Consider the following 27,685-nt stretch of genomic DNA (forward strand, 5'->3'; position numbering starts at 1 on the left):
ACTCGCGCTCCATTCCTCGTGGGCAGCGGATTAATTTGCTAATCTGAGATAACTCATGCTTGATTAGTTCGCTGCTCTCCCTTTCTTCTGCTTTCCCTCCGCAGAGCCCAGCTGCTGGTCAGAGCTGCGGTTCCTGCGCACTGCGCTGACATTTCTAGAGATTTCCAAGCGACATTAATCTTAATAAGGTAATTCATTACCTTCACATACACATTTCCTTACTCTGCTGTAAATTTCGTTTCCTAGTAGAAAAAATAGCAAATTAATTTATACTTTTAAATATTCATCTGCAGAAGTAACCGGGAAAACAACTCTCTTGACACATTGCTATAGGAAGATCAAGAGACCAGAGCAGAACATATATTTTCTGGCACCATTCTCGGAAAAAGATAAGATCAGTATATGCAATAAATTCTGAGGTAAGCACTGACAGTACAAACCGAGCTAGATATAATTGTTGTAGGAATGAAATGTGATGTTTTTAGAGCTCCGACTACTTTATTTCAAACAAAATAGCACATTATATTTGATTCAGGTCCTTATGATTCTGTTCATTATCATTGCACAACAGGCTGGATTTATTTAAAACATTAAAATCCTTTATTATAAACTGAAGATAAAAAAAAAATTAAATTCCCAGGGCGTTTGTCATTTTTTTTTAAAAATCACCAGCCATCACAGTTTTTCTGGTTCTAAAAAACGCAGTGTTTTTGTGACAGTGTAAACATTAATAAACACAATCAGGTTGAAGGCTGTAGTCCAATTTATTTGCTAGCAACGAAATAACACAAACACAACAATAGGCAGATAAAGTAAAGCTGTTTAATAAGAAATTTTGTTTCGTGCAAATTGTTATAAATGCTGCTAGTGTATCATAAACAAAATATCAAGAAGAACTCACAGAACCATTTGTACTGTTTCTGTCATTAATTACATGAAGCAGTTTTGCCAAAACTTGCAGAATGTTGGATCTCATTCGTTCTCGTTATCTGAAGATGAACCGTTAGTTCTTGTGATTTTTGCCTGCTTTTACTGACTGAATTTTTTCACCTGAGAGCTAAGTAAAATATACTATTAGAGGACACATCTGCCGATAACATGAAATTTTGCAGTGATATACGAAATGAGATCTTTTGGTAAGTAAATTCCTCAAATCCTTATTTCAATTCACGTATTAATGAAGGCGGATGTTGATGTAAGCAAATATGGTCTAAAAATAAACGTTTGCGCACGTCACAGGCTAGTAATCTTGCGATAAATTCAACTTAACAGAAATAATAGTGCATAAATAAAAGATTTACCAAACTAGACATGGTCTTTTAAAATTTCTTATAATTCAATATCATCCAGCTTCTCAATGTAGATGTGAAAATAAACTTTACAAAATTGCATGTGATGCCAACAGTTTGTAAAATACACAAATATAAATGTAGAAATACCGAACAAGACTGGAAATCGGGAGGTTAGCTCCTACCTTGGGACCTATTTCGAAATATCCGTCGAGCTGAGGAAATAAACCTTAGAGACCCTATCAATACTGAAAACAACACACTTAATGAACTTAAGGAACGTTCAGTTTTAAAATCAATAGTCATTTATTAAAACAGTAATTCTTATCTTGTCCTTATCTTTCTCTTGTAACTAGCACTTGTTTTGTTTTGTTTGTTTATTTTTTAATCTGAGACCACTTCCTGAGTATAGCTACCCACTGGGATTAATAAAGTTGGTCCTTGTCCTTGTGCTTGTCCCAGTCCTGCTGTTGAGGGTCCACCATTGTGCAGTTTATGCTCGATGATCTCAAAGAAGAAGTGTTTAATCATTTGTTTGTGTTTTCACAGGTCGCTAAAACACACAAATGGTGTCATAAATTCATCGAGCAAGTCTGACAAAACATCTTCCTCTGAATGTTTTTGAGAATCTATATTTTCGATGTTCTTAGGCCAGTCTCATTCTTCAGCTGTACAGAAGCCTGGTTTGACTCATTGCTCTGCGCATGTCCATTACTTAACGCATGCGCTTGAAGAACTTCATCCAGAAGTGGGTTTCCTTTTCTTGGAGGAACAGGAGAGCTGGTTTCCGTGCCGTACAGTTCTAGCATCACTTCCTCTTCATCGAACTCGGTCGGCGCTGGCTCACCATCGACATTGTTGTCATCAAGCAAGTCGTTATATCTAAAAAAAAAATAAAAACAGGAAGCAGGTATGATGATCATGTAAAGAGATGGAACTGAGAAACATGTGATGTGAGACTTAATAATAAGAAAGAAGACAAATAGACAGAATGAGAAAGAAATATAAGAGCATTGAGAAAGAAGAAAAGGGGACGGAGAAGGGCAATGACGAGTGGTAGGGAGAGTTGCTAATGAAAATCACGTGGTGCGTGTTAAGCATACTGTTTACTTGAATGTTTAGAGAAAACTTTTTACTGTTTGTTATCTTCATTATCGCCAGTCTGCGCAGTCGGCTCCTTGCCATAGACTGGATTGTTCCTGTAAATAACAGACAGAATGACAGTATGAACATAACATGTCTCTCGCGGATCTCCATTCTTTCCTAACCCTTATGTAAGAAAGCGAAATTGAAACTGCCTTAGGTTTTTTTTAAAAACAATGGTAAAAATGCCCGCAAAATACCTGTACTACATTTCGGTCTTAATATCTGTTTATAATAATTGTCCTTTGATGATTCATTTTTATGATTAATTTGCCGGTTTTCATGAAACAACAAATGAGAATAATAATGTTCTTCGACATACCTCACAGTAATAGGGTTCATGTTTAAAAATGTGCTAGATTTTGACATCAATGCTGAAAGGAAAAAATAGAAGAGTTAAGAACATATTTCAGTAAAATGAAATATGAAAATACATTATAGTAAAATAAAATAGGAGAATACGCATAAATTAAAGAAACTTATCCATTTCAGTAAAATCCTACATCATAACTTATTAACATGAGATATTGTACAAATTATTTATTTTAATAAAAATATAATCGTCCATTTCATTATAGTATTTAATTCAAATAAATTTGAAACAGAAGATATTACATCTTAGTAAATCAGTTTCTAAAAATACTTTTCATTTAAACTTCTTGCAATAAAGAACAAACAAAATGTATGCAAACACGATGACATGCTAATGAAATGATTTTAGTCACAAACGTATGCCTTCACTATTTCCTTTATCCTCTATTTGATATCATTTGGTCACCAATTCCGAGAAAATTGGATGTCCTGAGTTCAGATCTCGTTTCAGGCACATTGTTATTTTTCTCTGCATGAGCGGCATCTGTTTACAGGGCTGACTGCTGTCATGATAAAGCATCAGTTGCTAGCTTGACGGAGAACACCAACACCTCCATCACTTTTTTTTTTTGACTAATAGATTAAAATGCAATTTATTTTCCTATTTAATGTTTTTGTGTAGGAAACACTGTTTAGCGAAACTGGCTTTTCACTTACGATCGGCTTCCGTGGTACTCGCCATCAGCTTGCGTTTGAACCTGTGAACAGAAACAATAACTAGGAAAACATACCCGAACAATCTTTAACAGCAGTGACAGGATCATACTTGTTCTTGAAAAACCATACCTACAGGTATAGCATGTTTGAGGTGCCTATAAGAAAAACTCTGAGCAAATGAGTTTAAAAGAATAATAAAACTGATGAAGCGTTTTTTTAATGTGGCAAAATCACACGAGATATTTTATAAGATATGGGAGTTTACATAACTTTGCGAAATTTTTAATGATATAGAAAGACCACAATTAAATTATAAAATACAAAGCTAGGTTGTCTTTGTATAAAACAAACACTCGTTGTAAACAAGTACACTGCACTGTACTTGCCTGTATATATTCGCTATCATCACGATAAGCGTGACGAGGAAGCCAATGACGAGGACACAGATAATGCCAACAAGAATATATTCCATTCTCGTTTTGTCGTCTGACTTCATCTCGGCCTCCCTTGCAGTCTGTCACGAAAATTTTACAAAAATACTGACCAGTCTAATCCAAAGGACAAATTTTGAGAAAAAAAGCATGTAAATATTTTCAAACACCAAAACTATACACCATCGGAACTGTGTATTATGATGAACTATTTTGAAATATAAAATGATGAAGGACGATGATACTCTACCTGTATGGCGAGAGCTTGATATTGATTAAGACCTTGCACCAGATTGGTATTGTGATCGATTTCACTGCAACGATAATTACAACAATTAATTATTTTAGATAAAACAGTCCAATCTCCTTTACTTGCCCTTCTATCTTAACCTCCTTCTCCGTTTCTTTCTGTGCAAGCATGTGTGTAGAAACTAGTAACTCAGAGAGGCAGTCTTTCGCAATCGTGAAAAAATATATTCCCATTAACAGGTAAGGGTAAAGAATGACTTATATGGATTCTATTTATGCATGAGTGTAACATACATAAATTTAAGTCCATATTTGCGAGGTGTCGTTTATATCTGCCCTTACTATCCTCAATCTTCTATTTACTAGCTTCTGCAATTCATCTCGAGTGTCGTTAGCCAAATTTGTATGTTGATGCTGTTACCATTACTATTAAAATTATTTTCTTTGAGCAATAAACCTTGAAATGAATTTAATTCTTTATGAGCTTGCCATGAAAAACAATTATTAATTCACGAGTTATGTCAAGGACGACAACTGCAAAAATACTCACGCTTGCATGGTCGCTGCATCCACCAGGTTGTCGTTCTTGTCCACGGCGTGCACAAGTAACACAGACCTGTGAACATTATTCACATGTGAACATTCACAGGATCAATGGCATGCGACTGTCAACATTTTGTAACTGCGAACTACCGCCCTTATCTTCTAAGTGCTTTACTCTGCACAGAGCATGAGTAAACTCAGAATGTTAACAAGTTTTTAGCAATGAAGATGCTGAAGTGCTTACTTGAAGCGATCGGCATTCCCGTTGGTGTCCACAAAATCTATGATGCCGTCGTCTATGAAGTCAAACTGGGATGTATTTCGCATGAAACTAGCATTGAGAGAAGAAAATAGGACAAAGTTTAATAAATTAGCTCTGTCAAAATTTAAATTGGCGCTGTTAGTAATATAAATGACTAATGTATTCGGAGATAAAAATTAGCGAAATAAATAATGACAGGTCCTTGTTGGACACGCAGAGACCGCATACATGAATACATTCCCGCCCTCGCAAAGAAAGAGGAAGAAGAAACTGTATTTAAATTTAAGAAATGTAAGATAATGCTTATCAGAATCATTAAGCTTCATTAGTTTCAAGAGGTACACCCGATGGCACATGTTTGTTTGTATGTGTGCGTGTGTGCGTAGGGGATAAGAGAAGATGAAAACACGCTACAAACCTGAGTATCTGTGACTTCATATTTCTGATGTCGTCTTTGGAATGAAAAAACGAAATTCGAATAATCTTATCTGTTCCAACTACGTAGACCTGGAAAATACAACTGACATGACTGAACTCAGTAAGTGAAACAATCGCTTAAAGACCAACCTGAACGGTTTGCTTTTTTTTCAGATATCGGTAGATGTAGCCGATATAAAACTAACCTGTAAATTTCTGACTCCATCGGTTAATAAAATATTCGCTACGATTAGCACCTGCGATCAACGAGCACCGTACAAGTGTACTACGTCATGTTGGTGTACCATTCACAACATTGCCAGCAGTCAATATATAAGAAATTAATAAAAGGTTCATAGTGGTATGCAGTGCTGGTAAAGATAGAGAGATTGTGTGTGTGTTTGGAAAAGATTTAACGTGTGACTGATAGAGACATAGAAAAAGACAAAGACACAATTATACCAAAAACTGACTTTGAGAAGTGTTTCGCTGCTGCCAGCTGAATCATTAACCAAGACTCGCCACTGGAGCAAGCCCTGCATGTCTGCGGAGAACGACCTGTTGGTCTGAAGACTTCCGTTGACGGTCAGACGCAGTGAACTGTCCAGACCAAACTGTTTCAGGTGTCCAACAGGGTCTATCGGACCCGCGGGGTAGAAGGCGTGCACACGGTTAGGTTCCAGGTCTGCATCCGTCACTAGGTCCTGGAAATAATTCAAAACACACCAAGAAAATTATTATGTATATCCTAAAACAAACAACTTACTAATCTCGCCACAAATTACAATATAATATTTCACTTGTCTCAATGTAAACTAGATAACCTCACTCAGGAGCCTTTCCACGCACTTGTATTCACACGTGATCAGAGTGCATTATTAAGTTCTCCTGATAATGAATAATTTTGTTTATATTCCAATATAGGTACTTATTTATCCACAATCGGCTTCTTTTCATACCCCTGTGAATATGATCACTGTCTGAAACTGGGATCTTGGTGATTCCAAATGCTAGTGTAGTTATTTACCTGAAGGTTTAAAATCTCTGTCCCGTATTCTGACGTTGCTAGGAAACCAGCGGAAACAACGGAGCTGGTGAAGATTGGAGGGTTGTCGTTGATATCTTTGACCAGTACACGCACTTTAATGGACGTGTTCTGGGCCTGACAAAAATAAATAATTAGCCATAAACAATTGAAGACACTGGTTATACAACTGTTTGTCTACCCGTCTTTGCGTCAGTCGGTTTGTTTCTGACATTCTTTGCTTACCCTCAGATACATCCATTGTCTTCCCAACAACAAATAACAGTCCTGGCGAATTGCGAAAAATAACTTATTTTTGTCCTTTTATTTATTTATTTATTTATTTATTTTTTTTTGCTGCTACTGCAGAAAGGTCTTTCACATGCTGCACAATAAATTCTTGTCCGTCACCTACCTGGGGTGGGTTTCCGCATTCTTGTGAGAAAGGCGTGTCGTCTGTCGCTGTGATGGTGACCGTGACCTCACTCTGTTTTTCCCGGTCAAGTGGCTTTAGCAACGTGAGTACACCTTCCTGGCGTGAGTTAGCGTTGACATTAAAATAGTCCCAGAACTCACCGACCTCTAGAACATAAGATTAATCATACATTCAGGGTTTCCAGTTACCGTAGATATAACCAACAACACGCACGCACACACACACACACACAAAGATAAAGTGCTTAAAAGCTCGGGGACAGACCAACAGGTGTTAACTACCTACCAAGCCTGTAGAGGGTCCGTGCATCAATGTCAGGATCAAAGGCTAAGACGTTGCCCACGGTGACGTTAGACAAGTTCTCGTAAACCTCAAACTGTTTCTCGCTTTCATTGAATTTGGGTGAGTTATCGTTCGTGTCGTTGATGATGATTGTCACACGTTGTGATTGACTAGTTTGGACGAAGGGAAGCCCTTTGTCTTTGGCGAAGATCCATAGCTAAAAAAAAAACAAAAAAAAACACGACGACAGGTGTTGGAAAGCAATTAGTCTCTCCACGATTTGTAGAAGTGTCTGATTTTAGTCAAAGAAGCTCATTCAAAATTTGTGTTCGCTGCTTATATTTTAATGCCTGTACACAAGTACACATATTTATACATATTTAATAACATTATGAAGCATCCGAAAAGAAAACAGTAAATAAAATTGTTTTTCTAAATGTCTGATAAAAATATAATGAAATCATCTAAAGTCACACACTTTATCCCTAATTCAGTGTTCATAGTCTAGCTCAACTAAGTTTTTTTTAATGATTATTCTAATAATGCTACTTCTATCATCCGAGACGGAACAAAGGTCTGTGTATCATATACTAAAATAATATTTTAAGAATAAGACACCTTTTTGAAAGCAGAATTGCAAATTCATTACAAACACCCGCATTGCGAGAGAGAAGACCTTCTGACCTCAAACCGAGCCTTGGTCTCGCTGTCGAATGACTTCCCCTGAGCCAAGGTGAGGTCGCCAGTGTCGACGTCGAGACGAAAGAAAGCCAGGTCGTCGGCACTGGTCAAGGTGTTGTCCAGAAAATACTGAACTTTGCCGTTAGTGTCTTTGTCTTTATCGTCATCAGTAGCATTGAAAGTGTAGATGGATGACCCGGACCTTACACACTGTAAGAAACAAGAAATGTTGCCACAATGAATCATGAACAGTAATATAACACATGAGCAAATGTAAAATTATTTTCTAACAAATATGTTTCAGAAAATAATCAATGGTATTTTATTTTCTGATTTTTAGCTTTATAGCTTAATTTTTTTCTGGAATATACCTAGTTTCCACGAAATCCTTTTGCTCGAAAAGCGTGTGACACGTTGTAACCACCCAAATGATATTTATCTGCTGAACAAGCAGATTTAAGGATCATACCATACACAAATGGTCAAAGCATCTAAAGGATTCTACCTCAGGCACTGCTGGTACCGGTCCAATGTTCACAAACTGAGGAGCGTTGAGATTGACATCAATGACTGTGATCGTCACATTGGCTGTCGCATTCAGGGGCGGATCACCGCCATCAGTCACCGTCAGAATGTAAGAGTAGACTTCCGCCATTCCTGTAAGATTGCTGTTGACCAGTATACTTCCGGTTGTCTCGTTGACTGTAAACAAGCTGAAGTTCCCCATTGGCGTCAGTTGATAAGTCAGCTCCGAGTTCTGACCCAAGTCCTGGTCTGTGACTTTTATTTCTGGACTGATGTCGGACACTTTATCTCCCTTCATAGCGGTCTCCACAATCTTACCCACTATGGCTGTGTTAGATGGATGGAACTCTGGCGCATGGTCATTGACATCCAGAACACGGATTTCAATTTGCTTAGATGTATGGAGGCTGATGCCTGACACTGGGTTGTCAAAGGCAGTAACACTTAGCATATACACATCCTTTATTTCACGGTCCAGTCCTCCTCCGACTGTTATTTCACCCTGAAAACAAATACAAAACCAAATATGTCTCTGCCTGTCTCTCTCCATGTGTATATATATAATTATATAAAACGTGGACGTTTTTGAACTATAAAATTTAATGTGAGACGCCATGTAAAGAAGTATGAAGTAAAGATGTATGAATGTCAAAACTTTAGACTGCGATAATTACCGTTGTTTTGTTGATGATGAAGTCTTGGACGATGTCAGAAAAGACAAACGAGACCAGACCGTTAACTCCTTCGTCTGCGTCTGTAGCAGTCATGATGCCAACCAGAGTACCCCGGGTAGCATTCTCGTAAACAGAATACCGTGTGGTGGAATTGGTGAAAACAGGGGCGTTGTCATTGGCGTCCACTACAGTGACACTGACTGTGATGTTTGAGGACAAGGGCGGGGACCCACTGTCCGTGGCCACAAGAGTGAAATTCACTAGAGACTGTTCTTCTCTATTCAGTCCCCGACGCAAAGAAATCTTTCCTGGAAAAAAAACTCGCAAAATGCAGCTAAACCACAATTATAATTTCACTAAAAAACGATATTTCTGTGACAATGATGTCAAAGATGATCTATGACATTGACGGCAATGAAAGGGGTGGTTGAAGGCGGAAGAGGACGACGATGATGTCCCTTCATCATTATATTTATTAGACACTCATACACAAATCACGTTTAGTTGACACTAATCAAGTTTAGTAGACACTAATCACGTTTAGTAGACACTTATTATGTTGATTAGTCACTAACCTACAATGACAGGGTAAAAAAAAGTGCTTGCTATTACAATGCCACCAAAAGCATTACAGAAGGTGGGAATAAACTTCTAATTTACGATTTTTTTCAGACACACAACTCCTTTCAGTGCTAGTGTGCATAAGCTATTGAATTTTTTTTTTATTATGTACAGCTAGTTAATGCATCCAGAGAAGTTGTAGTGCAGCTGGAGGAAGCCAATGTCTACCTACCAGAAGTCGTTACTTCAAAGTGCGATGTATTGTCTGGAACCAAGAAAATGACAGTCTGGTCCTTGTCCTTGTCTGTAGCTGTGACAGTGGCGACCTCTGTACCCACAGTTACTGCCTCTGACACAGTGAGCGTTGGATTCCCTTGGATGACAGGGCTGTTGTCATTCACGTCCTTAAGAGTGACTTTAACAGTTGCTGAAAATCAAAATAAAAAAAATAAATAAACGCTATTAACCATTTCTTGGACCTCTTTCTATTGCAGTATAAAGTTAATAAAATGGGGAGCAAAAAATTACGAAATATTATAAAGGTAGATTAAAAACAAAAGAACAAGAGGAATAACGCGTGACTAGATACTAGACAGGATTCTGGAAGTGTAGGACAACGGACCGTGGAGTTTATGTACGTTTAAAAAATAATCATCTGGTGCCCAGAAGTGGAAATGTTTTCAATTAAAAGAAATGGAAATTAACATTTAAAATAAAAACTTGTGAAATAACAAAAGGTTTGACAGCTTTCCCATCCTCGCTCTTCTTTCTGCTTTAACGAGGCGTCGCTGAGATCGGTACTCAAAACAGAAGAATGTAGAGTTAATGGCGCTCATCATACCACAGTCAGCTTGGCAAAAGATCCCCATTGTGAAGCAAAACTAAATCCTAAACAGTTGCATCGTCCTCACCAACAGCAGTCTGGGGCAGGTTTATCTGGGCCTTGATATCAGTCACCATGATGCTGAGAACAATAAGGTCCGCAGTTTCTCTGTCACAGGTGGAGTTGACATAAACAGCACCAGTCGTGGAGTTGACAGCAAACCAGTCCTGCGACGATTACCAATTGTTTATTTATGTCTAAAACACACTGTGTAGGCCGAATTTTTCTTAATTTTTTTCTTATCAAATATTTGTAATCCTTTTACCTTTTTACAGGAACAATTACCCCTCGTTTAAAGAAATTATTACAGCTGTACAAAGGAGCACATAATGGAGAAAGGGAGGAATAAGAAGCAATGCTAGAAAGTATGACTTACCCACACTTCTCTGTTGTTGACATGGAGAAGGCGGTCATTGAAGGCTTGTGTTTCATTCTTCAGAAGTTCATAGGTCAGCAGGTGATCTGTGTCGGGGTCTGTGGCAGTCATGACAAGGACCGTGTCGCCCACCGTGGAATTCTCCGCAACTTTTCGCTCCCCCTGCGCTGCTCCGAACATCGGAGGTTCATCGTTGATGTCGAGGAGGAAGACAGAGACGGTGGCGCTGCTTGATCTGGGGGGATCACCCCTGTCCAGGACGAGAACAGACAGTTGGAAGTTATCTTCCTTTTCTCGGTCAAGCTTCGCTCCTGGGCCTACTGTTACTAACCCCGAGGTGCTGTTTACTCGGAAATTGTCGAAACCTCCGGAGTCCAGGACGAAGAAAATGATGTTGTTTGGTGCGCTGGTGTCATTGTCAGAGGCTGTAAGCTTGATGACACTTTCACCTGTAAGAATATGATCACATGACTACAGACACACATAAAAGTGGATGAAATATGTTCCAAAGTGGTTAATTTGAGATTTACATTAAAGATTTTTTTAAGAAAACATATTCCAAAACATATAAAACATGTTTCAGCAATATGACTCATCTTAGATAAATTAGTACAAAAATGAAGCTGTATACTAATTTTATTTTTGTAAAAGTATCATTAATCAAATAACAAAAACAATTTATAGAATTTTTACACAGTTTATTTTATTTTTAATTTTAAACAAATGATACCTTTAAAATATGTTTGAGAAAATTCATAAACATATTATTTATAAAAGCAAAATAATATGAAACCTTGAGTGCTGTTTTCAGGAATACTTGCGTTGTATGATAATTTGTCAAAGTTTGGAGCATTGTCATTTTTGTCCTGCACATTTAACAACAACGTTTTAAATAATTTTAAAATCAAGGAAATAACAAAGTCAGAAAGCTGCTGCTTTTTAAATTATATTTATTCAACGTGATATCTAGATTTCTCTTTTAAAAAAAGATTGTTTATTTGCCCACATACGCTTTATAAACCTCGTCAAACACAAACACACTCATACATATACACCACATGATTCTAAAACTGTATTAATTAATAATCAAGTAAATTTTTGAAATACAAAACAGCAGCGAGAAGCCTTTGCAAGAGCATAAATATATAATAATAAATGAAAAGTCTGCTATCTTCTTTGAGTGCTGAACAAATGATGATGATGACGACGACGACGACGAAGATGATGATGATCTATGCTCAGCTGTCGCTTACAAAGAAAAATGTAAAAGAGAAGTAGGAAGTTACTAGTCATCAATCTTACTAGAAGTGTGATGGTAACATCTACTGTCGAGCTCAGGGGTACAGTTCCTTGATCTCTGGCCTCCACTGTCAGAGTTAAGGTTTCTGAGCTTCTGCCTCTGGTTGACATGGCATCGAAGTCCAGTGACATCTTGACTACAAGGTCCCCAGTCAGAGGGTTGATTTCAAAGTGACCGACAAGTCCAGGGGGAGTGGTAGATGGTAGAAGACTGTAGGTGATGTTGCTGTTCGGCGTCCCTTGCTCATCTTCGTCTGTTGCCTATGGCAGCAAAGAACACACCACCATAAGTTCATCTTGAATGTGAAGTGGGAGCCATTTCTATACATATGTGATGAGAATAAATGTAAACAAATAAAGCCCTTAGTAAAGACGAGTAAACAGAATGCAGTCTTACCTCAAGACGCAGAGGTCTGGTAAAATTCTTTTCACCCTCTGGTAAGATGGCTTCGTACTGATTTCTTCTAAAAACAGGTGGGTTATCGTTTACATCGCTGATAGAGATCGTTAGTGACGTCACGTTGAGAAGTCCTCCGCCATCTTGAGCTTGTACGAGCAAAATGTAACTGGCAGTCGTCTCGCGGTCTGTTGTGTTTGAAGCCACCGTCACGTTGCCACTGTGCGAATCGATGTCAAATCTGTGGTAATTACAAAAACAAAAATTATACACGTTGGTTACATTTTGAAAAATAAAAAAGATGTATGCCTACCCTTTAACATTTCCGTTTCGAAAGAGTTCAAGTCTCTAACACGAAGATAGTCATCGTGATGACTACGATTCGATAATTTTATATAATGATGACAAGTAAACTGATAACTGAACAAAATTGGGTAAAATGTTAGAAGCAGACAAACTATAATAGACTAAAAACTTTAACTAAACAAACGTCACATACTTACATCCCTCCATCATTCTGAAGTGAGTATGTGATCTTCTCGTCACTTCCTCCCAAATCTTTGTCAAAGGCCTTCGATTAGATAGGATACACACACTGAATAAGTTATTTGCTTTTATTAATTTCAGCACATTAGCTTGCTTAGAGTGGCAGCTGTATAAGAAAGATGAACTAAAGAATCTATTTTAAGTTGTTATTTATTATCAAGTCAGGAAATAATGCTAATTAAATGAGGATATAAAAGGAGACATTGCGTTTACAGTAAATATAATTTTAAATAAAAAAATATTTGCCAAAATTTTGTCCGTGTATTCTTCCAAACAACACGAAGAAAGCCTTACATATGTAACAGTTCAGCTGCGTAAATATTGCTGAAATTCAGTGTCGATAAACTAACCTGAAAATGAAAAACCTGGTATCCGGGTGGACTTCCCTCGGGTACAGACGCTCTGATGTCCGTTTCGTTAAATTCCGGAGCGAACTCGTTGACGTGCTCGATGTTGACTGTCACCGTGGCAGACGCCGACAACGCCGTGCCGTTAATTGGAGTGTCCCTCGCCAAGATCTGAAAGAGTCCGTCAATTACAAAGTTTTATGCTACAAAAAACTCACTGTAAATAAACATAAAATAAAGTTTAAATTTCTTGTAAAACGAGAACTTCTGAGATGATGGATGTCTTTTGCTAAAGAACCGCTTCAATAGGATCTTTGCTTTTCTCAAAGCTACACAACAAACAATATTTTAAAGGAACAGCTCTTTATATTCTTACAATAACTGAATACCTTCTTTCAAGAAATTTATATGCAGGAGGTATATATGTAATTACTTCAAAAAAGAGTTGTTTAGATTCTTCGTAGTTGAGTTTTGAGTTGTTTTTGACCCGAATGAAGACCGATCCTGTATCCTGGAAGCTGCTCTGCTCCAGTTCAAACGTGTCGGTCATGTTGATGAGAAATATCTTTATGGCGCTGTTGTCACCCTGATAAAAGATAATCATAGATGCTGATTAAGCAAAACAGTTGATAAACTGGTTTAAATAAATCGTGATTTCAATGGAAAATAAATTGAAATAACATATGCTTGACATGTATTTCAAGAAATTTACAATGTTGCTGTCGAATGAATCTCAAGTCTATAGCGCACTTTAGAAAAGGTATAGAAAGCATTCAGTACTCAGTTTAGCTCATCATTTTTAAATATGCTTAACTTAGTTTATATAAGAACTCTTTTGAAATTCCTAAACGACTGGCAGAGATAAGTCAGAATCAAATGTCCTAAAGTTAAAATGGACTACATGTTTCTAAAAGCATTTCATTATGATTTGTCCTTCCACCTGTGCTTCTCAATGACAGTTTTGGGTTTAAGCACGTGTGTTCTCTATACGAACCCGATCCTTGTCTGACACTGTGATCTGTGCACTACCATTTAGGGTCAGTGGTACCCCGGGTGGCGAATTTTCTCTGATCGTCGCGGTATAGGAAGTGTTGGAGAACGTGGGAGGGTTGTTGTTGACGTCACGTATGGTGATGGTCACAGTCGCCGTGGCTGTCACATTCCCCATTTGGGGAGGATGTTTGTTAACTTCAGTGGCCTGAGACAGTAACAAAAGTTTCTTCATGTCATCTTTCCTTCATACGTTTTTTTTTATCCTTTTAGTCATTTAATTTTTTCTATGATGTTTACCAGGATACTTGTTACTAAAACATTTCAATTTAACGATTTTTTATTACTGTAATATTTCTGTATGTTTTCTTGACGGGAGAATGTTAGGTTAACCGCTGTCTCAAACTATTTAGGAAGTAGCTTCTAGTGCCTGGGATATCTTTAAACAGAATTACGCTCAAATGAACAATTAGTTGCTCTTTTAAGAAAGAAAATTACACATGTTGTGAGTGCGATGCAGAAGAAACCTTCCACTTTTCTTAATAACAGCCCGGAAGGTGTTTCGGTGACAATATCTTCTGTTTTTTATTTCGTGGTCGCAGTACTTTATTACACAGTATACAATCAGGCATTTTTTATAATACGTTTTTGATTGGATACGGCATCTACAATATTTTTGTTTGTCTCACCACACGATATCACCTGTATATTTTTACCTGCACGATGACGTTACATACTCCATTTGTGTTCTTTAGTGTCGACATATCTCGATCGAGAGCTTTACTTCCAACAGAAAGGGTTCCAGCGCTGTTCATTTGAAATAAACCTACACATAGGTCTGGAACAGAGACGATTAACATTAGTACTGAAAAAATAAACAACTTTAGGATCGGTTACATTTATCAACAGCTCAAAGTCGAAATAGAAAAAATGGGGATGCCTTACAGTGGCGCTTTTGAGTGTTGTATTTGTAATTAGCGACATAAAATCCAGTCACTTGAGCAAATAATATTAACCTTTTGGTGAGAATAATAATTTGATTACCACTTAACCGTCTAACTTTTGTGACCATCTTGCAATCTCTTGAAGTTGTTTTGAAACTTTAAAACTCATACATTTAGTTCAACTATTTAAATGTTTTAAAATTGTGAAACATTTTCTAAATTTGTAGAAATAACACATCATATAAGTTGTGATTTTACCTTGACTGATGTTATATGTGAGAGGGTTGGACACATTGAGGCCTCTGTCTCCATCCTGGGCTACAACAGTGAGTATGGTAGTGTTCTGAGGAAAACATACAAGCGAAAAATAGGCAATGTAACTTCAAATAGATTGACAAAGGAAGTAGGAACATACGAAAATATTAGCTTTACGCATTTTTTGATGGATTATACTTTTTTAAAGATTTTTTTTATTTTACTACGCCATTTTAATGTTTATTTTATTAATATTTCTAGATATGTTACCAGAACCGACTTTTGAAGACACTAAAACACATTATTCTTCTTACAGATTCCAACAATTCTCAGTAAGTGGATGTAAGTTTACCACTTGGGCGTCTTCGTCAATGTAGGCGATGTAAGGCAAGCCAGTGAAGAAGGGGGGCGAGTCCTGAACATCTTGTATTGTGATGAAGAGATCCGCTGTGGAGCTGAGACCGCCACCGTCCTGTGGAAAACAAAACATCTTGTGTTTCTTAACACCAATTACTTAAAAATACACTAAATAAAATATGATATGTAAATGCAAAGGTAACAACTTAAGACTTCCAAATATTTCACGATACAAAACAGGTGGCGATGTATGTCAACCGCTGCATCTATCCATCTGTGTCCCCGACTACCAGTATTAACGGATCAACTCTATACATGCATTGATATGTATCCCAAATATGAGTTTTACTTTAAAGATACTTAAAAATGAGTTAATTGAGACTGTACATCTCTTGAGGGCAAATTTTTAATAGCTCCGTGTCCATCCATCTACTTTTCGGCACTAACATTTCTTCCCCAGTTCTGTTTAAAGGGTCAGGTACCAGAGCGAAAGACAAATCATTTGTGAAAAATTACTGCGCCACACAAGTATCACATCGACTAGTTAGTCTCGATTCTCATTCTCTTAACACTCAGATATCCTCCTCATGGTCATATTTTTCAAAAGGAAGGGGCAAAACCTCCATGAAAGATGACACGTGGAAAAAGTCTTTCTTGAAATAAATACAAGCTTTAGTAACAGCAGCCTATGCGAGACTAATGATGCTAAAAGTTCATGTGTAGGTGTCTGACCATTGCTGTCACGATGTAATGATAGAAGTTCGCTGTTTCGTAGTCCAGGGAACCATTGAGTGTAACCTTTCCAGAGACCAAATCGATGACAAATGTGCCTTGGACTCTCGCACTTTCAGACTGTGGATAAACACACTGCCGCAGAAAAAAGAAAAAAAAAACATAGACAAATATACACACGAACGTGCGCGTACTCACAAACACACACACACCAACACAAACATGCACTTACATGCAATTAGTAACTTTTAGAGACAAAGTAAAGTCGCATTTCAGGGAGAATTCACAAGTAAGATTCATGCCTGTCATAGAGTTTCTAAGGTGTTAACAATCACTCATTATGTAAGATAGTTCAGCTTACAGTCATGTAATAGCTGACTGCGCCACCTTGTCCATTGTCCGGGTCCATGGCATTGATCTTAGTGTAAACAGTTGTTCCCACAGATGCGCCCTGCAAAATAAATACTTGATTGTTTTCTCCCTGGAATTCTTTCGCAATTATCAGACAGAACGTGTCCTTTTTGTACTGATATTGCTGAGACAGAGTTTCATTTTTTAATTATGTATTCTTATCATTGAGATGTCATTGCGGCTAAGATGGCTGAATATTATGATATCCGCCATACAAGCCATGAATATTATGACTCATTACTTCTCTTACTGACGATACAGAGGATAAATAAAAGTGTACTTGTCAGCCATACTTCCACAAAGGCTATCATGGGGTCAACGTACAATCACCACAACTTCAACAACACTTACATAACGCCAAATAAGGTCATCAGCCATCATTTCTGTCTCCCAAATCTCATAGCAGATAGTGACAAGGTAGTTTAGTGATCAAATTAATATCTATAGTCACGGGTGCTTTTAAAATATATTCATTATTTTAAAGAACAACGGCTAGCATTGTGTATTGTCATTCTTTTAATGTTAAGATAGTGTAAAATCATACTTCTGTCTCATCAAATGTTGATAATTGCATATCTGTGTCATTCACTGCATTCACACATACACACGCTAGTCTCTAGGAGTCGCTACCCGGTCAGGTTGAGGGATGTCTGCTAGGTTTTTTTTTCTTCTCAAACGTCCTTGTTTCCCAGTGCATTACACATTATTTCTCGTGTTGATTCGACCGATATCATTGCGCAGTCGTGCCTCCGTTTCCTCACAGAGAACTGATTCGAGGAATCATCTTCCGTGTTCGTTGGGGCTTAGTCGGTGCAACTTACAGACGAGGAATGGACAGCAAACTTCCATGTCCTTTCACAGATTTGTGTCAAACTCTCGTCATAATACCGTCAAATAACTTGTTCAAGAGCAGCTAGCTTTTTTTTAGATATTTTTCGTCTACATCCGTATTCACACACATTCATGCACTCATGCTGGAAAGTTTGTATAAAGACAAAGTAAGCACACCTCTTGGACACCAGCAGTGTAGGGAAGGTTTCTAAATGTTGGGGCATTGTCGTTGACGTCCTCTACAATCAGCTGAGTGTGAATATTAAAAGTGTCCTGTAGATGAGACGGTTTTGTTATGTTATAACTATTGCATCGATAAAATTCTATTGGCATTAAACAAGGCAACTAGTTATTTAGTTTCGAAGTGTTCACACTAAAATCTGATAAATATTGTCCAAACCGAAGAGTACAGAATTCACATTTCACGTGCAGCAGTCCTGACACAGTCAGTGGTGCAACTTACGTCTCCTTCAGCAACAAAGACCAGATGAATAGCCCTCATGATCTGAAAAAACCCAAGAAATTAATTTATGGTTTTACTTATTAATTTATGGTAGATTAATGACTCTGGAAAATCACTTCTTCTGCTAGCTCACACAACATTTTCAAGCGATGCTTTGAAGTATTGAGAGAGATCTACCGCCTTGGTTTGCAATTCTTTATACAAAATGTGTGAAAATGGTTTTAGCAGCAGCAGCAGCAGCAGCAACAACAACAACAACAACAACAATAATAATCATCATCATCATCTAATTTTCTAAAGCGAATTTTAAAATTTTCACACTGGTGAACATTCATTCATATTCATAGATAAAAAGGGACTGAGTACAGCTGTTCTGTTCTAATTTGCATTAGCTGTTATTTGTGTCAAGACTCACCTCCCAGTCTAACTCTGTGTTCAGTATCACATTCCACACGCCGTCTGATCCGTTGACATGCTGAACCTTAACATACCTGTCGGAGTCACCTGTGCTCACTCTCATCTCACGATGGCCATCACTGTACTTGGCCGTCATGTTGAAAAGAACCGTGCCTCGAGTGGTGTTCTCGAGGCAAGTGTAGTATTGCTCGATTGTTACCTTAGGCAGTGAAATAGCCTGTGCCAGCATCAACACTGTCCAGAAGAATACACAAAGCAAAGGTAAAATACGAAACGCATAGGTACTGTGTTAAACAGATTCACTAAAAATCAAATTAAAATTGACTTAAACAGAAACAAATTAGCAACACAGACGTCAGGACCTTTAAAAAGGTCTCAGCTAACGGGAGGAATGAGATCATCTTTTAATTGGACAGTTCTATGTACAGCTGTGACGTCACGAATGCTAACAGATTTGTTGCAAAGTGATGATAGAGAACGGAGGTGATTATTTGCCCAAATTTTGTGAAAAAGTATCTTGCACTAGGCTTTATCTATTATAAGAAAAAAGTTACAATCTCATGACTTTAATACATACGTGATCAGACAGGCGAAACACTTAAAAGCACAATGGACACCACATGTTCGTGCAGAAATATAGTTATTAAATTATATATAATGACAACAGGAATTTGAAACTTACAGAAATTTGTTGCAAGGCAACATCCCAGTATCCTTTTGTCCATCTTTTCCAAAAGATTGTGTTTCTGGCATAAAGAGTGAAGAAATTTAAGTACTAAGAACAAGTTTGATGCTTCTCTATTGCCTGAACTAAACTAGATTTTCCTGTTATAAATTAGTTTAGATAGTCAAATATTCATCGTAGACACGAGAACGAGGCTTTTTATATTCTCTGTATTTTGCCAACTCTTAGTTCATTCATTTCATATTATTATTTATAAATTATTCTACTTTTATGAAGCAGCAATGCTGTCACGACTTTTGCGCAGGCAATTTGGATATGACTGGATTGAATCTGATAAAAATACTATTTCCTAAAATCTGAGCTCTCTGTTCTGAAAAAAAGGAAAGAAGCTTACAAACATCAAAAAGATCAAGACCACAAACTTGACAAGTTACTCGTTAAGGCTATAGCTAATAAGAGAGCTGGGACTAAAAGTTAATTAAGTTTGTGTGTGGTTATTTGTAGCTTCACGGGTCTTGCATGTGTGCCTGGTAATATGTGTATACGGGTGTCTTCAAAAAGAAGGGTGCTCTTCGCTAAGACTTCAGCAAATAACATTTCTGCACCAAGCTCAGGTCAGTCATTTGAAACACGAATCGTACCCTGCTAACCCGTTCATGTGAAAGGTCCGAGATTTATCGCCATTTAATACAAGTGGTTCGTAGTTCAAAGCAAGAGAGTGATTTAAAAAGGGAAGGAACAGGACGCAAGAAGCCAGATTCAAACTTCGTAACCAGGTGCTAGCTCAATGGTTGACACCCAGCAGGTAGCTAACTCTCATAAATAATTAGCCGCTAATAAACTAAAGCTGTCTTAGCTGCTGCTTGGCGTCAGTCCTCGAGTTAGCACCTAGCGACCTTCTCTCCCCCTGGTCCTGGGGTGTGGTGGTTCCAGTCCATTATCGCATACAAGCGATAACATGCTAGAGAAAGATGGCGACTACTGCAAGCTAGTGCTATTAGTGTTGCTCATGCTGTCAGGAAATGGACCTTAGTAGTAGTAATAATAGGCCTTTGTATCTATCTACTTACCTGTTTGCAATTCTGTGCAGATAATGATTCTATCTTAAATAAGTAGTGGTTAGTTATTCCATCGTTTGTTCCACGTATGACAACTGTTTCAATCAGTCGATCAATGAGTGAAACTGTTTACAGCCCTCACAAGCAGTTCCTCGCTGTCTCCTTCATTGCCTACTACAGCTCATCAAGGAAGGGAAAAGAGAAGGAACGGAGCACATAGAGACTGAGAAAGATTGTGACATATGACCACGACGAGAATTCTCTATAAACGCCGATTTATACATTAAAACTGAGTCCTTAAATCTCACTAAAGTATTACTAGTATTTAACTGAAGAAAATTTAATCCAATGTTTAATAATAAAATAAAAATAAAAACATTTACATACCGCATATCTAGTTTAGCACAAAGTTACAAAGTCTATTCTGTTATTTTGCAGAGCAATGGCAGCTAGTGCTAAAGCATGACGATTGAATATAATCAAGAAATACTAACGATATTAGATAAGTTTACCACATTAAAATGTAAAAAAAAAGAGTAACAAGGACATTGACAGTTATAGATGTGTTTTGTGGATAGAAGTGAATGTATCTTGATAGCCTCTACAATGACAAGTGTTTCTCAAAGCTGCCTGATGTTTACTATCAAATATTCTACCCTGCCCCCCTGTCAGACACTGCTCCTTGTGGTCGGATTGATTGCATGGCACAAATAAAATGTACCTGGTCGTTTCTAGTGTCAAGCCAAGAGAAAAGCCGGGAGCGATAATATGGTCGGACATACAATTAATAAACTGTTATCTTGAAGTTATCTTCAAAATAAAAAAATAAATTAACCACAGGTGGATTTAGAGAGACCTCTTTTATAACACAGGCAGGATTCTCTTAATTAGTTTTACGACACGAACGTTCATAAAAAGGTATTTTAATGACTTACAGTTTTTATGCTTTTAAACAAAACTTTACTTCAAGGCAAAATGAGTTCTGGGCGTTACAGAAGTGTTCTGGTCACTGAAGACAGTGGGGCCCACACATCAAAAGACTCAATGCTAAGCACACCTGAATGCTTCTCAGCTAACTGGAGTTGTTTTGGAAGCCATCCCCATCCTCACAAAACTTTTAATCTGGCTTAATAAAAGTAGACATTCCTGACAATACTACCCGAAATCTAGGAAAATATTAATATAAATTTTATAAAAACACGACTTTCATACTAGCTACTATTAACTTGCTAAAATTAGTCTGAATACTCGACAAGACAAGTTATTGATCATCTGTATACTCAGGTGAGTGGTTCTTGGAAAAACTAACGGCTTATCGAATTATTCTAATTACGCACTCTCTCTCCCTCTCTGTCTCTCACACAAGCTTTCATCTCTCACCAACATCATAGCCCTCAAACTGAAAAAGCCTCTTACCTTAGATTTTGTAAATTTCAGAGGAACCTTTGCCTCAGAAATGAAGGTTAATACAAGTCGATGTGTGTTCCGTATTTATCTCTTTAAAATATCCTACCGCACAGTCTAGTCTCACAACAGATACAGTTCTCAGTTCATTTAGTCCTGAACAAGGCCTTCTGGGAACGTTTCCCGATATAAATACAGTGTGCAGTCAGTTTAACCTGTGCAATGACTCCTGTACACACATCTGCACACACACCTGTACACACACCTGTGCCAACATGGTTCCACACATTCACAGGTCCTGCACACAACTCGCTAATCAAAGTGTCTCGAGATCCGGGTGGCGGGGAGGGAGTCAGAGTGCACCCAGTGAGAATGTAGGTATGGTCACCCGTCAGTCACCTTATCACAGGCTAATCTTTTGTAGTTCCATTACTCCTCTTCCCAAACCGATAAGGTTGTCCTGTCCCTTGCCCTCTAACAAGATGTGTTTACAGTCATGCGAATTCCCCCTTCTCTCCACCCCAGGTAAAATTAATCATTATCAAACAGGAAGAACTACACTCACACTTCTATTTCTGCTGTCAACAGCTTACATTAAACTCTTGTGAGTCACAAGGAAACAAAAGTGTTTGATCTCGCTATCACCAGGCATACACAGGGTCTCCCACATTTGTTCTTAACTCAGAAAGTAGAATCATCATTACACAGATAATACAGAGAGTAATGTTGTCCAGAAAGAAACGGAAATCATTCGGCATCAATATTGCACATGCATCTTTTATTTAAAAAAAAAACAAACAAAACAATAAACGGGGAACTGTCATTGATATTAAGATAAAGAGATTGAATTGCTGGCCGTAATAATTTGGTAATAAATTACTGGTCGTGCTGTTCTCGAAAGCCGCAAACTTTGTTTTCAAGTGCCGTGTTCGTGCTGTTTCTTGTCAACCAGCACTCAGCGCACTGGAAAGTATAGAGTTGCAACAGCCACTGGCGGTGAAGAAATGTTACTTGGGCATTCAGGTCAAATCACGTCCTTATTTGTTTTGCTGTTAAAAAACCCAATAACTTTTAGTATTCTAAAAACTTTCATCCTATTAAACAGAAACAGAAAAATTAACGAACTTTTCTTTACGTGACATAATGATTCGAATCAGAATTCTACAACGGGATTTTTTCCTTAAAACAATTCTATGAAACTGTTACAAAGAAAGTTGACTACCAAATGTTTCAGGAACACGAAACAACCTCGTCACTCACGTTGACTACCTCCCTTGACATTAGAACTGTTGAGCCAGGTGACGTGACGTGACGTAACACATCCTAACGTTTAAGTTCGTTTTCTATTTGTTCGTGCAGTTACTTATCAGCACTCATCCATCGCTAATCTCTCTCTCCCTCTTCTTCTTCTCTCTCTCTCCTCTCTCTCGCACACTTCTCTTGAACTCGTTTTTTCAAATAGCTTCTTTGGAAACAAATCTTGACTTCGTCTTTACACTGTGCTTCACATTTGGCAGATTGATTGCGCACAGACATATTGAAAGGCACCGACTGTTTGTCCCTGTCAAGCCTTTGACCGCCCTAAGACTTTCTCTCGTTTGACAAGAAGGTCTGTCATTATGTACCCCACTATCTACTGTGAGGAAAGTAGCATAACAGACACAGAAGTAAACACGTCTTTGATGCTTTATTTCACGATAAGCACACAGCTTCCTGATTTCTCTTGCGGTCGTCCTTATGATCGTTATCATCGTCCTCTTCTCACCACCAGCAGTACATTTATATACGCTTGCTAAAGCAATATTTTACATGGCATACACCGGTAGAGTTCGTTGGTCTCTGTTCTTAAAAATAACCAGAAATTATAGTTTGACATAGATTTGCTGTACATTCGATCTGATTCTTCTTCTGGAACAAGATAATTGACATTTTACTTGATATTCTGCTTGGCATTTGACCCTTTTACTGAAAAGATTTTTGTTAGCAGAAAATCGACTACACGAAAAAAACACACCACCTTCATAATTTCAAGATTGAGCAATTATCTATTCAAAGAACTACATATAATTATGACAAAGATGCACATTTACATGCAGGCGAGGACCGGCAATCAGTGAAAAAAATCTTTTTCCTTCTCATACATGTGGTGTGCATACTACAAAGTAACAAACTGACAATGTATTCTTAATAATAGTATTGTACTTCAACTGCACTGAACAAACGTTTCACGTATTAATTAATATCGAAATTGCAATTAACAGCAATGCATGCGGACTAGAGTCAGAGAGTTTTACAAAATTAATGACATGGCTTACAGAAACAAACAGGTGAGTGATACAGAGCCATTAAAGTGTGATATAATCCACTTTCCTAATATAGAGATAAAATAAAATGAAGTCCAGCTGAACGAAGGTTATGGAAAAGATAAATATTAAATATAAGCAAGGCTATGAATAAAACTGGACAGTAAAAGATAATCTCGTGTGTTGCGTCCCCTTACAGAAAGACAAATGTTAATATACAAATGCTACATTTCTTAGCGTTTAATATTTACAGAAAAAATACAAATTTCAAAGCAGATATAATAATTTAAAACACTCTTTTTTTAAAAAATTTTAAATTGTACAACAGATTAATAAATACATGTAATACTGTTTAAACTTTACTATTGTGCAATTTGCTTCAAAATTAGTTAAGTTGGACGCAGTAATAGATATATTTCTTTTGATATTTAAATCAACATTCACCTCCTCCCTCCATCTTCCTTCATTGAATACTTGAAAACAAAAACAATTCACAATCCACTTCGAGAAACTATGACAAAAGTCTAAGGTTAGAAAAAACTGGAAGGCAGCAAACACGTGTCCATTATTCGGCGGATCCATTAATGTTGTAGGTCAGGACAAAATGCATGGCGGCGAAAATGCATGGAAACGGAGCAGAAAGGAATTATTCACTTATGTTTGTTTTTAAAATGATATCCTCGTCTGACATAAGTCATTTGCATGCATATATGTCTTTAACACAAATTTACAACAAGCCAAATGCATTAACAAGGTCCTATAAAAACATTATGCATTGTTCATACTTGAGAAAAAAGTTGAAATGCATGGGTACTCAAAACAAATTGTATTTGAAAATATTTATACCGTCTTCATTAATTAGTATTTTGTTAAAACATCGTTACAAAAAGAGAAACGTGTAGTGTGGCGGGGCTCTGCTGTTGTTTCACTTCTGACAGGAAGCTTTAGAAGACTAGAAAATAATGTCTTTAGATGCGATTTTAAGTTGTCATTTGTAATTTGCACTTGTCACATCATGGCAGCAGTAAGTCCCACTCTCCTTTATTGTCCTTTTCAATGCCACACATAAATATTCTAGATTTTTGAACCTTTTAGGCCAGTCACATTAAAAATGGGAGGAATAGACGTTGCCATTGGAAACCTGCTTTGACACACCGTTTTTAGCATGCTCACTAGTTAGTTCGTGTTCTTGAAGGACCTCATCCAGGAGCTTGTTTCCTTTTCTTGGAGGAAGGGGTGAACTGGTTTCCGTGCCGTACAGGTCCAACGTCACTTCCTGCTCGTCTGTCTCGTTTACTTTTGCTGGACGGTTGTCGACGTTGTTGTCGTCAATCGAGTAGTAGTCGAAGCTGATGAAACAGAAACCAGTGAAGAATTTAATGGTTGATGTGATATAGTAACAAAATGACTTGGATGATGGTGGTAACAGCTTGTACAGGAGGCCTTCTTATGTCCTCAAATATTCTCGGACTGTGGCTATGTGGTCATTTAGTCTAGACTTTATTTGTTTGTACAGTTTTCATGTCCCCTGTAAGCAATTTCCCCTTGATGATGATGATGATGATGATGATGATGATGGATGATTGATGATGGATGATTGATGATGGATGGATGATGGATGGATGGATGGATGGATGGATGGATGATGATGATGATGATGCCTTTTTAGCTTAGTGCCATTAAAATAATTCGTTCAGATAAATACATTACCGGCTGTCATCATCATCGCCCGTCTCTCCAATCTGCTCCTTGCCATACATTGGGTTGTTCCTGTGTATAAACCCGGAGGTGGACACGTTATAAAAATACATTTCTTGTTACTGTTTCTTGTTACTGTTTCTTGTTACTGTTTCTGGTTACTGTTTCTTGTTACTGTTGTTAGGTTTCCTCTCCCAACCCTCCCCTGACCATCACTCGAAACCGATAAAATTTCAATGATTTCCATCACATTGTTGGAGCAGATCTTTATTTCTAGCCTCACGCTATCCCACGTGCACACGAATTTTACTATTGCAAGCAAACACATAAATACGGTTATTCATTCCTTAATCACCGCTTAAACAACTTCTGTAAGAACTCTGTTACATACTCTTATTTGTAGGTGAAATTCTGTCGAACTTAGCATAAGGAACACGCACTATAGCATGAAGCATTATTTTCTGAATTAGCATAAAACACTTTCCCCTTTGCATCGAAAAACAAAATATTTCAATAATGTGTTAATTGCATTGTTCAATAAAGTTAATAATTTACATACCTCATGGTCCCAGGATTCAACTTTATGACTGTGTTAGCCCTTGTCATTGCTGTTGGAAATGATGGCAGACAATACGACATTTAGTTAAATAACACACTATAATAAAATAACTCATACTGATGTCTTTCAAAGAAAAATGATAATATTATTGAAGTAACCGAGCAGTAGTCTGTTAAAACACAAACATTTTGTCATGATATTTATTGTGCGCAGGGCCACATTGTTCATATTTCCGGTCAGTTTTAAAATATATTACTGTTTGCAATATCTACTTTCAATACAGATGTATATTAATCCGTTAAACTAAACTAAGAAATAATGAATTTTGTTAACTATCCTGTTAAAACGATAAAATTCTGTATGTTATTGTTTGAAATTATACTAAAATGCATTAATTGTAAACTGTAAGTGACCACATACAACCATATGGAAATACATGGAACAAAACTAATATAAGCATCCATTCTTCATTTGTTTTGCTTCCTGTTTCGGATTAGATAGAATTTAGTTTTAAAGTGTAATAAGTAAGTCTTGAGTGGAACACAACTGTTAGCAAAGCTGTCCTTTCACTTACGATAGGATTCAGTGGTGCTCGCCTTCAGCTTGCGTTTGAACCTGCAGGTACACGACACAAAGGTTTCAGGTCACTCAGGTGTGTCTCTTCTTGTCTATAAAGCCTTTCTCCCACATAAAGCTTTACATTCTTAAACAACATTTAGACTTATTTGGTCCCAAAGCAGAGTATCGATGAGTTTTTCAAGGCAAATGAGTTAATAATCATTAAACAATTTTGTAGCTTAGGTGTAAGGTATGTATGGGATCAAATGATAACATCTTTACTTATCAGCTGAGGATATAAAGCGGTTTGGTTTCTAAATTGCATGACACATATTCTTTGCTCTTATCAGCCAAGAAAAGAACTTTTCTGTTTAAAAACGAAAACACGTGATATCTAAAGAAGAACAGGAAGGAGTTGTTGGTCCTCGTCCTGTTTGTACTTGCCTGTATATGTTCGCTATCATCACAGTCAGCGTGATGAGGAAGGCAATGATGAGGGCAGCGATAATGCCGACAAGAACGTACTCCAGTTTGATACTGTCGTTTGCCTTCACCTCAGCCTCTCTTGCAGACTACATGTTAGAAAACAAAAAGGTTTACAGCCAATCAGCGCTATGAAGACGCAT

General features: G+C 37.4%; 2 protein-coding genes across 3 annotated transcripts in view; both read right to left on the reverse strand.

The window, feature by feature from the left end:
• Window positions 1-1,576: 1,576 nt before the first annotated feature.
• LOC112562115 (cadherin-23-like) lies at window positions 1,577-22,456 on the reverse strand. The gene is made up of 36 exons (XM_025235138.1): window positions 21,954-22,456; window positions 19,477-19,540; window positions 18,793-19,028; window positions 18,378-18,419; window positions 18,092-18,187; window positions 17,034-17,123; window positions 16,673-16,807; window positions 15,936-16,055; window positions 15,587-15,671; window positions 15,101-15,222; window positions 14,389-14,592; window positions 13,828-13,980; window positions 13,398-13,565; window positions 13,005-13,072; window positions 12,502-12,742; window positions 12,108-12,365; window positions 11,599-11,671; window positions 10,806-11,254; window positions 10,458-10,596; window positions 9,779-9,973; window positions 8,986-9,293; window positions 8,292-8,813; window positions 7,790-7,996; window positions 7,109-7,322; window positions 6,803-6,969; window positions 6,391-6,525; window positions 5,837-6,067; window positions 5,365-5,453; window positions 4,929-5,015; window positions 4,692-4,757; window positions 4,143-4,206; window positions 3,848-3,975; window positions 3,462-3,502; window positions 2,755-2,806; window positions 2,426-2,488; window positions 1,577-2,171 (listed from the first exon to the last, which is right to left on the reverse strand). The coding sequence occupies exons 2-36, from the start codon at window positions 19,517-19,519 to the stop codon at window positions 1,919-1,921; spliced, it is 5,544 nt and encodes a 1,847-aa protein (XP_025090923.1). The 5' UTR covers window positions 19,520-19,540; window positions 21,954-22,456; the 3' UTR covers window positions 1,577-1,918.
• Window positions 22,457-23,609: 1,153 nt separating this feature from the next.
• LOC112562104 (cadherin-23-like) overlaps window positions 23,610-27,685 on the reverse strand; it is a 36,814-nt gene continuing 32,738 nt past the window's right edge. For both annotated transcript variants that reach the window (XM_025235118.1, XM_025235125.1), the window contains 5 exons: window positions 27,504-27,631; window positions 27,076-27,116; window positions 26,502-26,550; window positions 25,955-26,014; window positions 23,610-25,593 (listed from right to left, as the gene is read on the reverse strand). In XM_025235118.1, coding sequence (XP_025090903.1) covers window positions 25,350-25,593; window positions 25,955-26,014; window positions 26,502-26,550; window positions 27,076-27,116; window positions 27,504-27,631 — 522 coding nt within the window. In that variant the 3' untranslated portion in view covers window positions 23,610-25,349. The remainder of the gene's footprint in view (window positions 25,594-25,954; window positions 26,015-26,501; window positions 26,551-27,075; window positions 27,117-27,503; window positions 27,632-27,685) is intronic.

The sequence above is a fragment of the Pomacea canaliculata genome, linkage group LG1 (genome assembly GCF_003073045.1).
Source record: "Pomacea canaliculata isolate SZHN2017 linkage group LG1, ASM307304v1, whole genome shotgun sequence".
Classification (NCBI taxonomy): domain Eukaryota; kingdom Metazoa; phylum Mollusca; class Gastropoda; order Architaenioglossa; family Ampullariidae; genus Pomacea; species Pomacea canaliculata.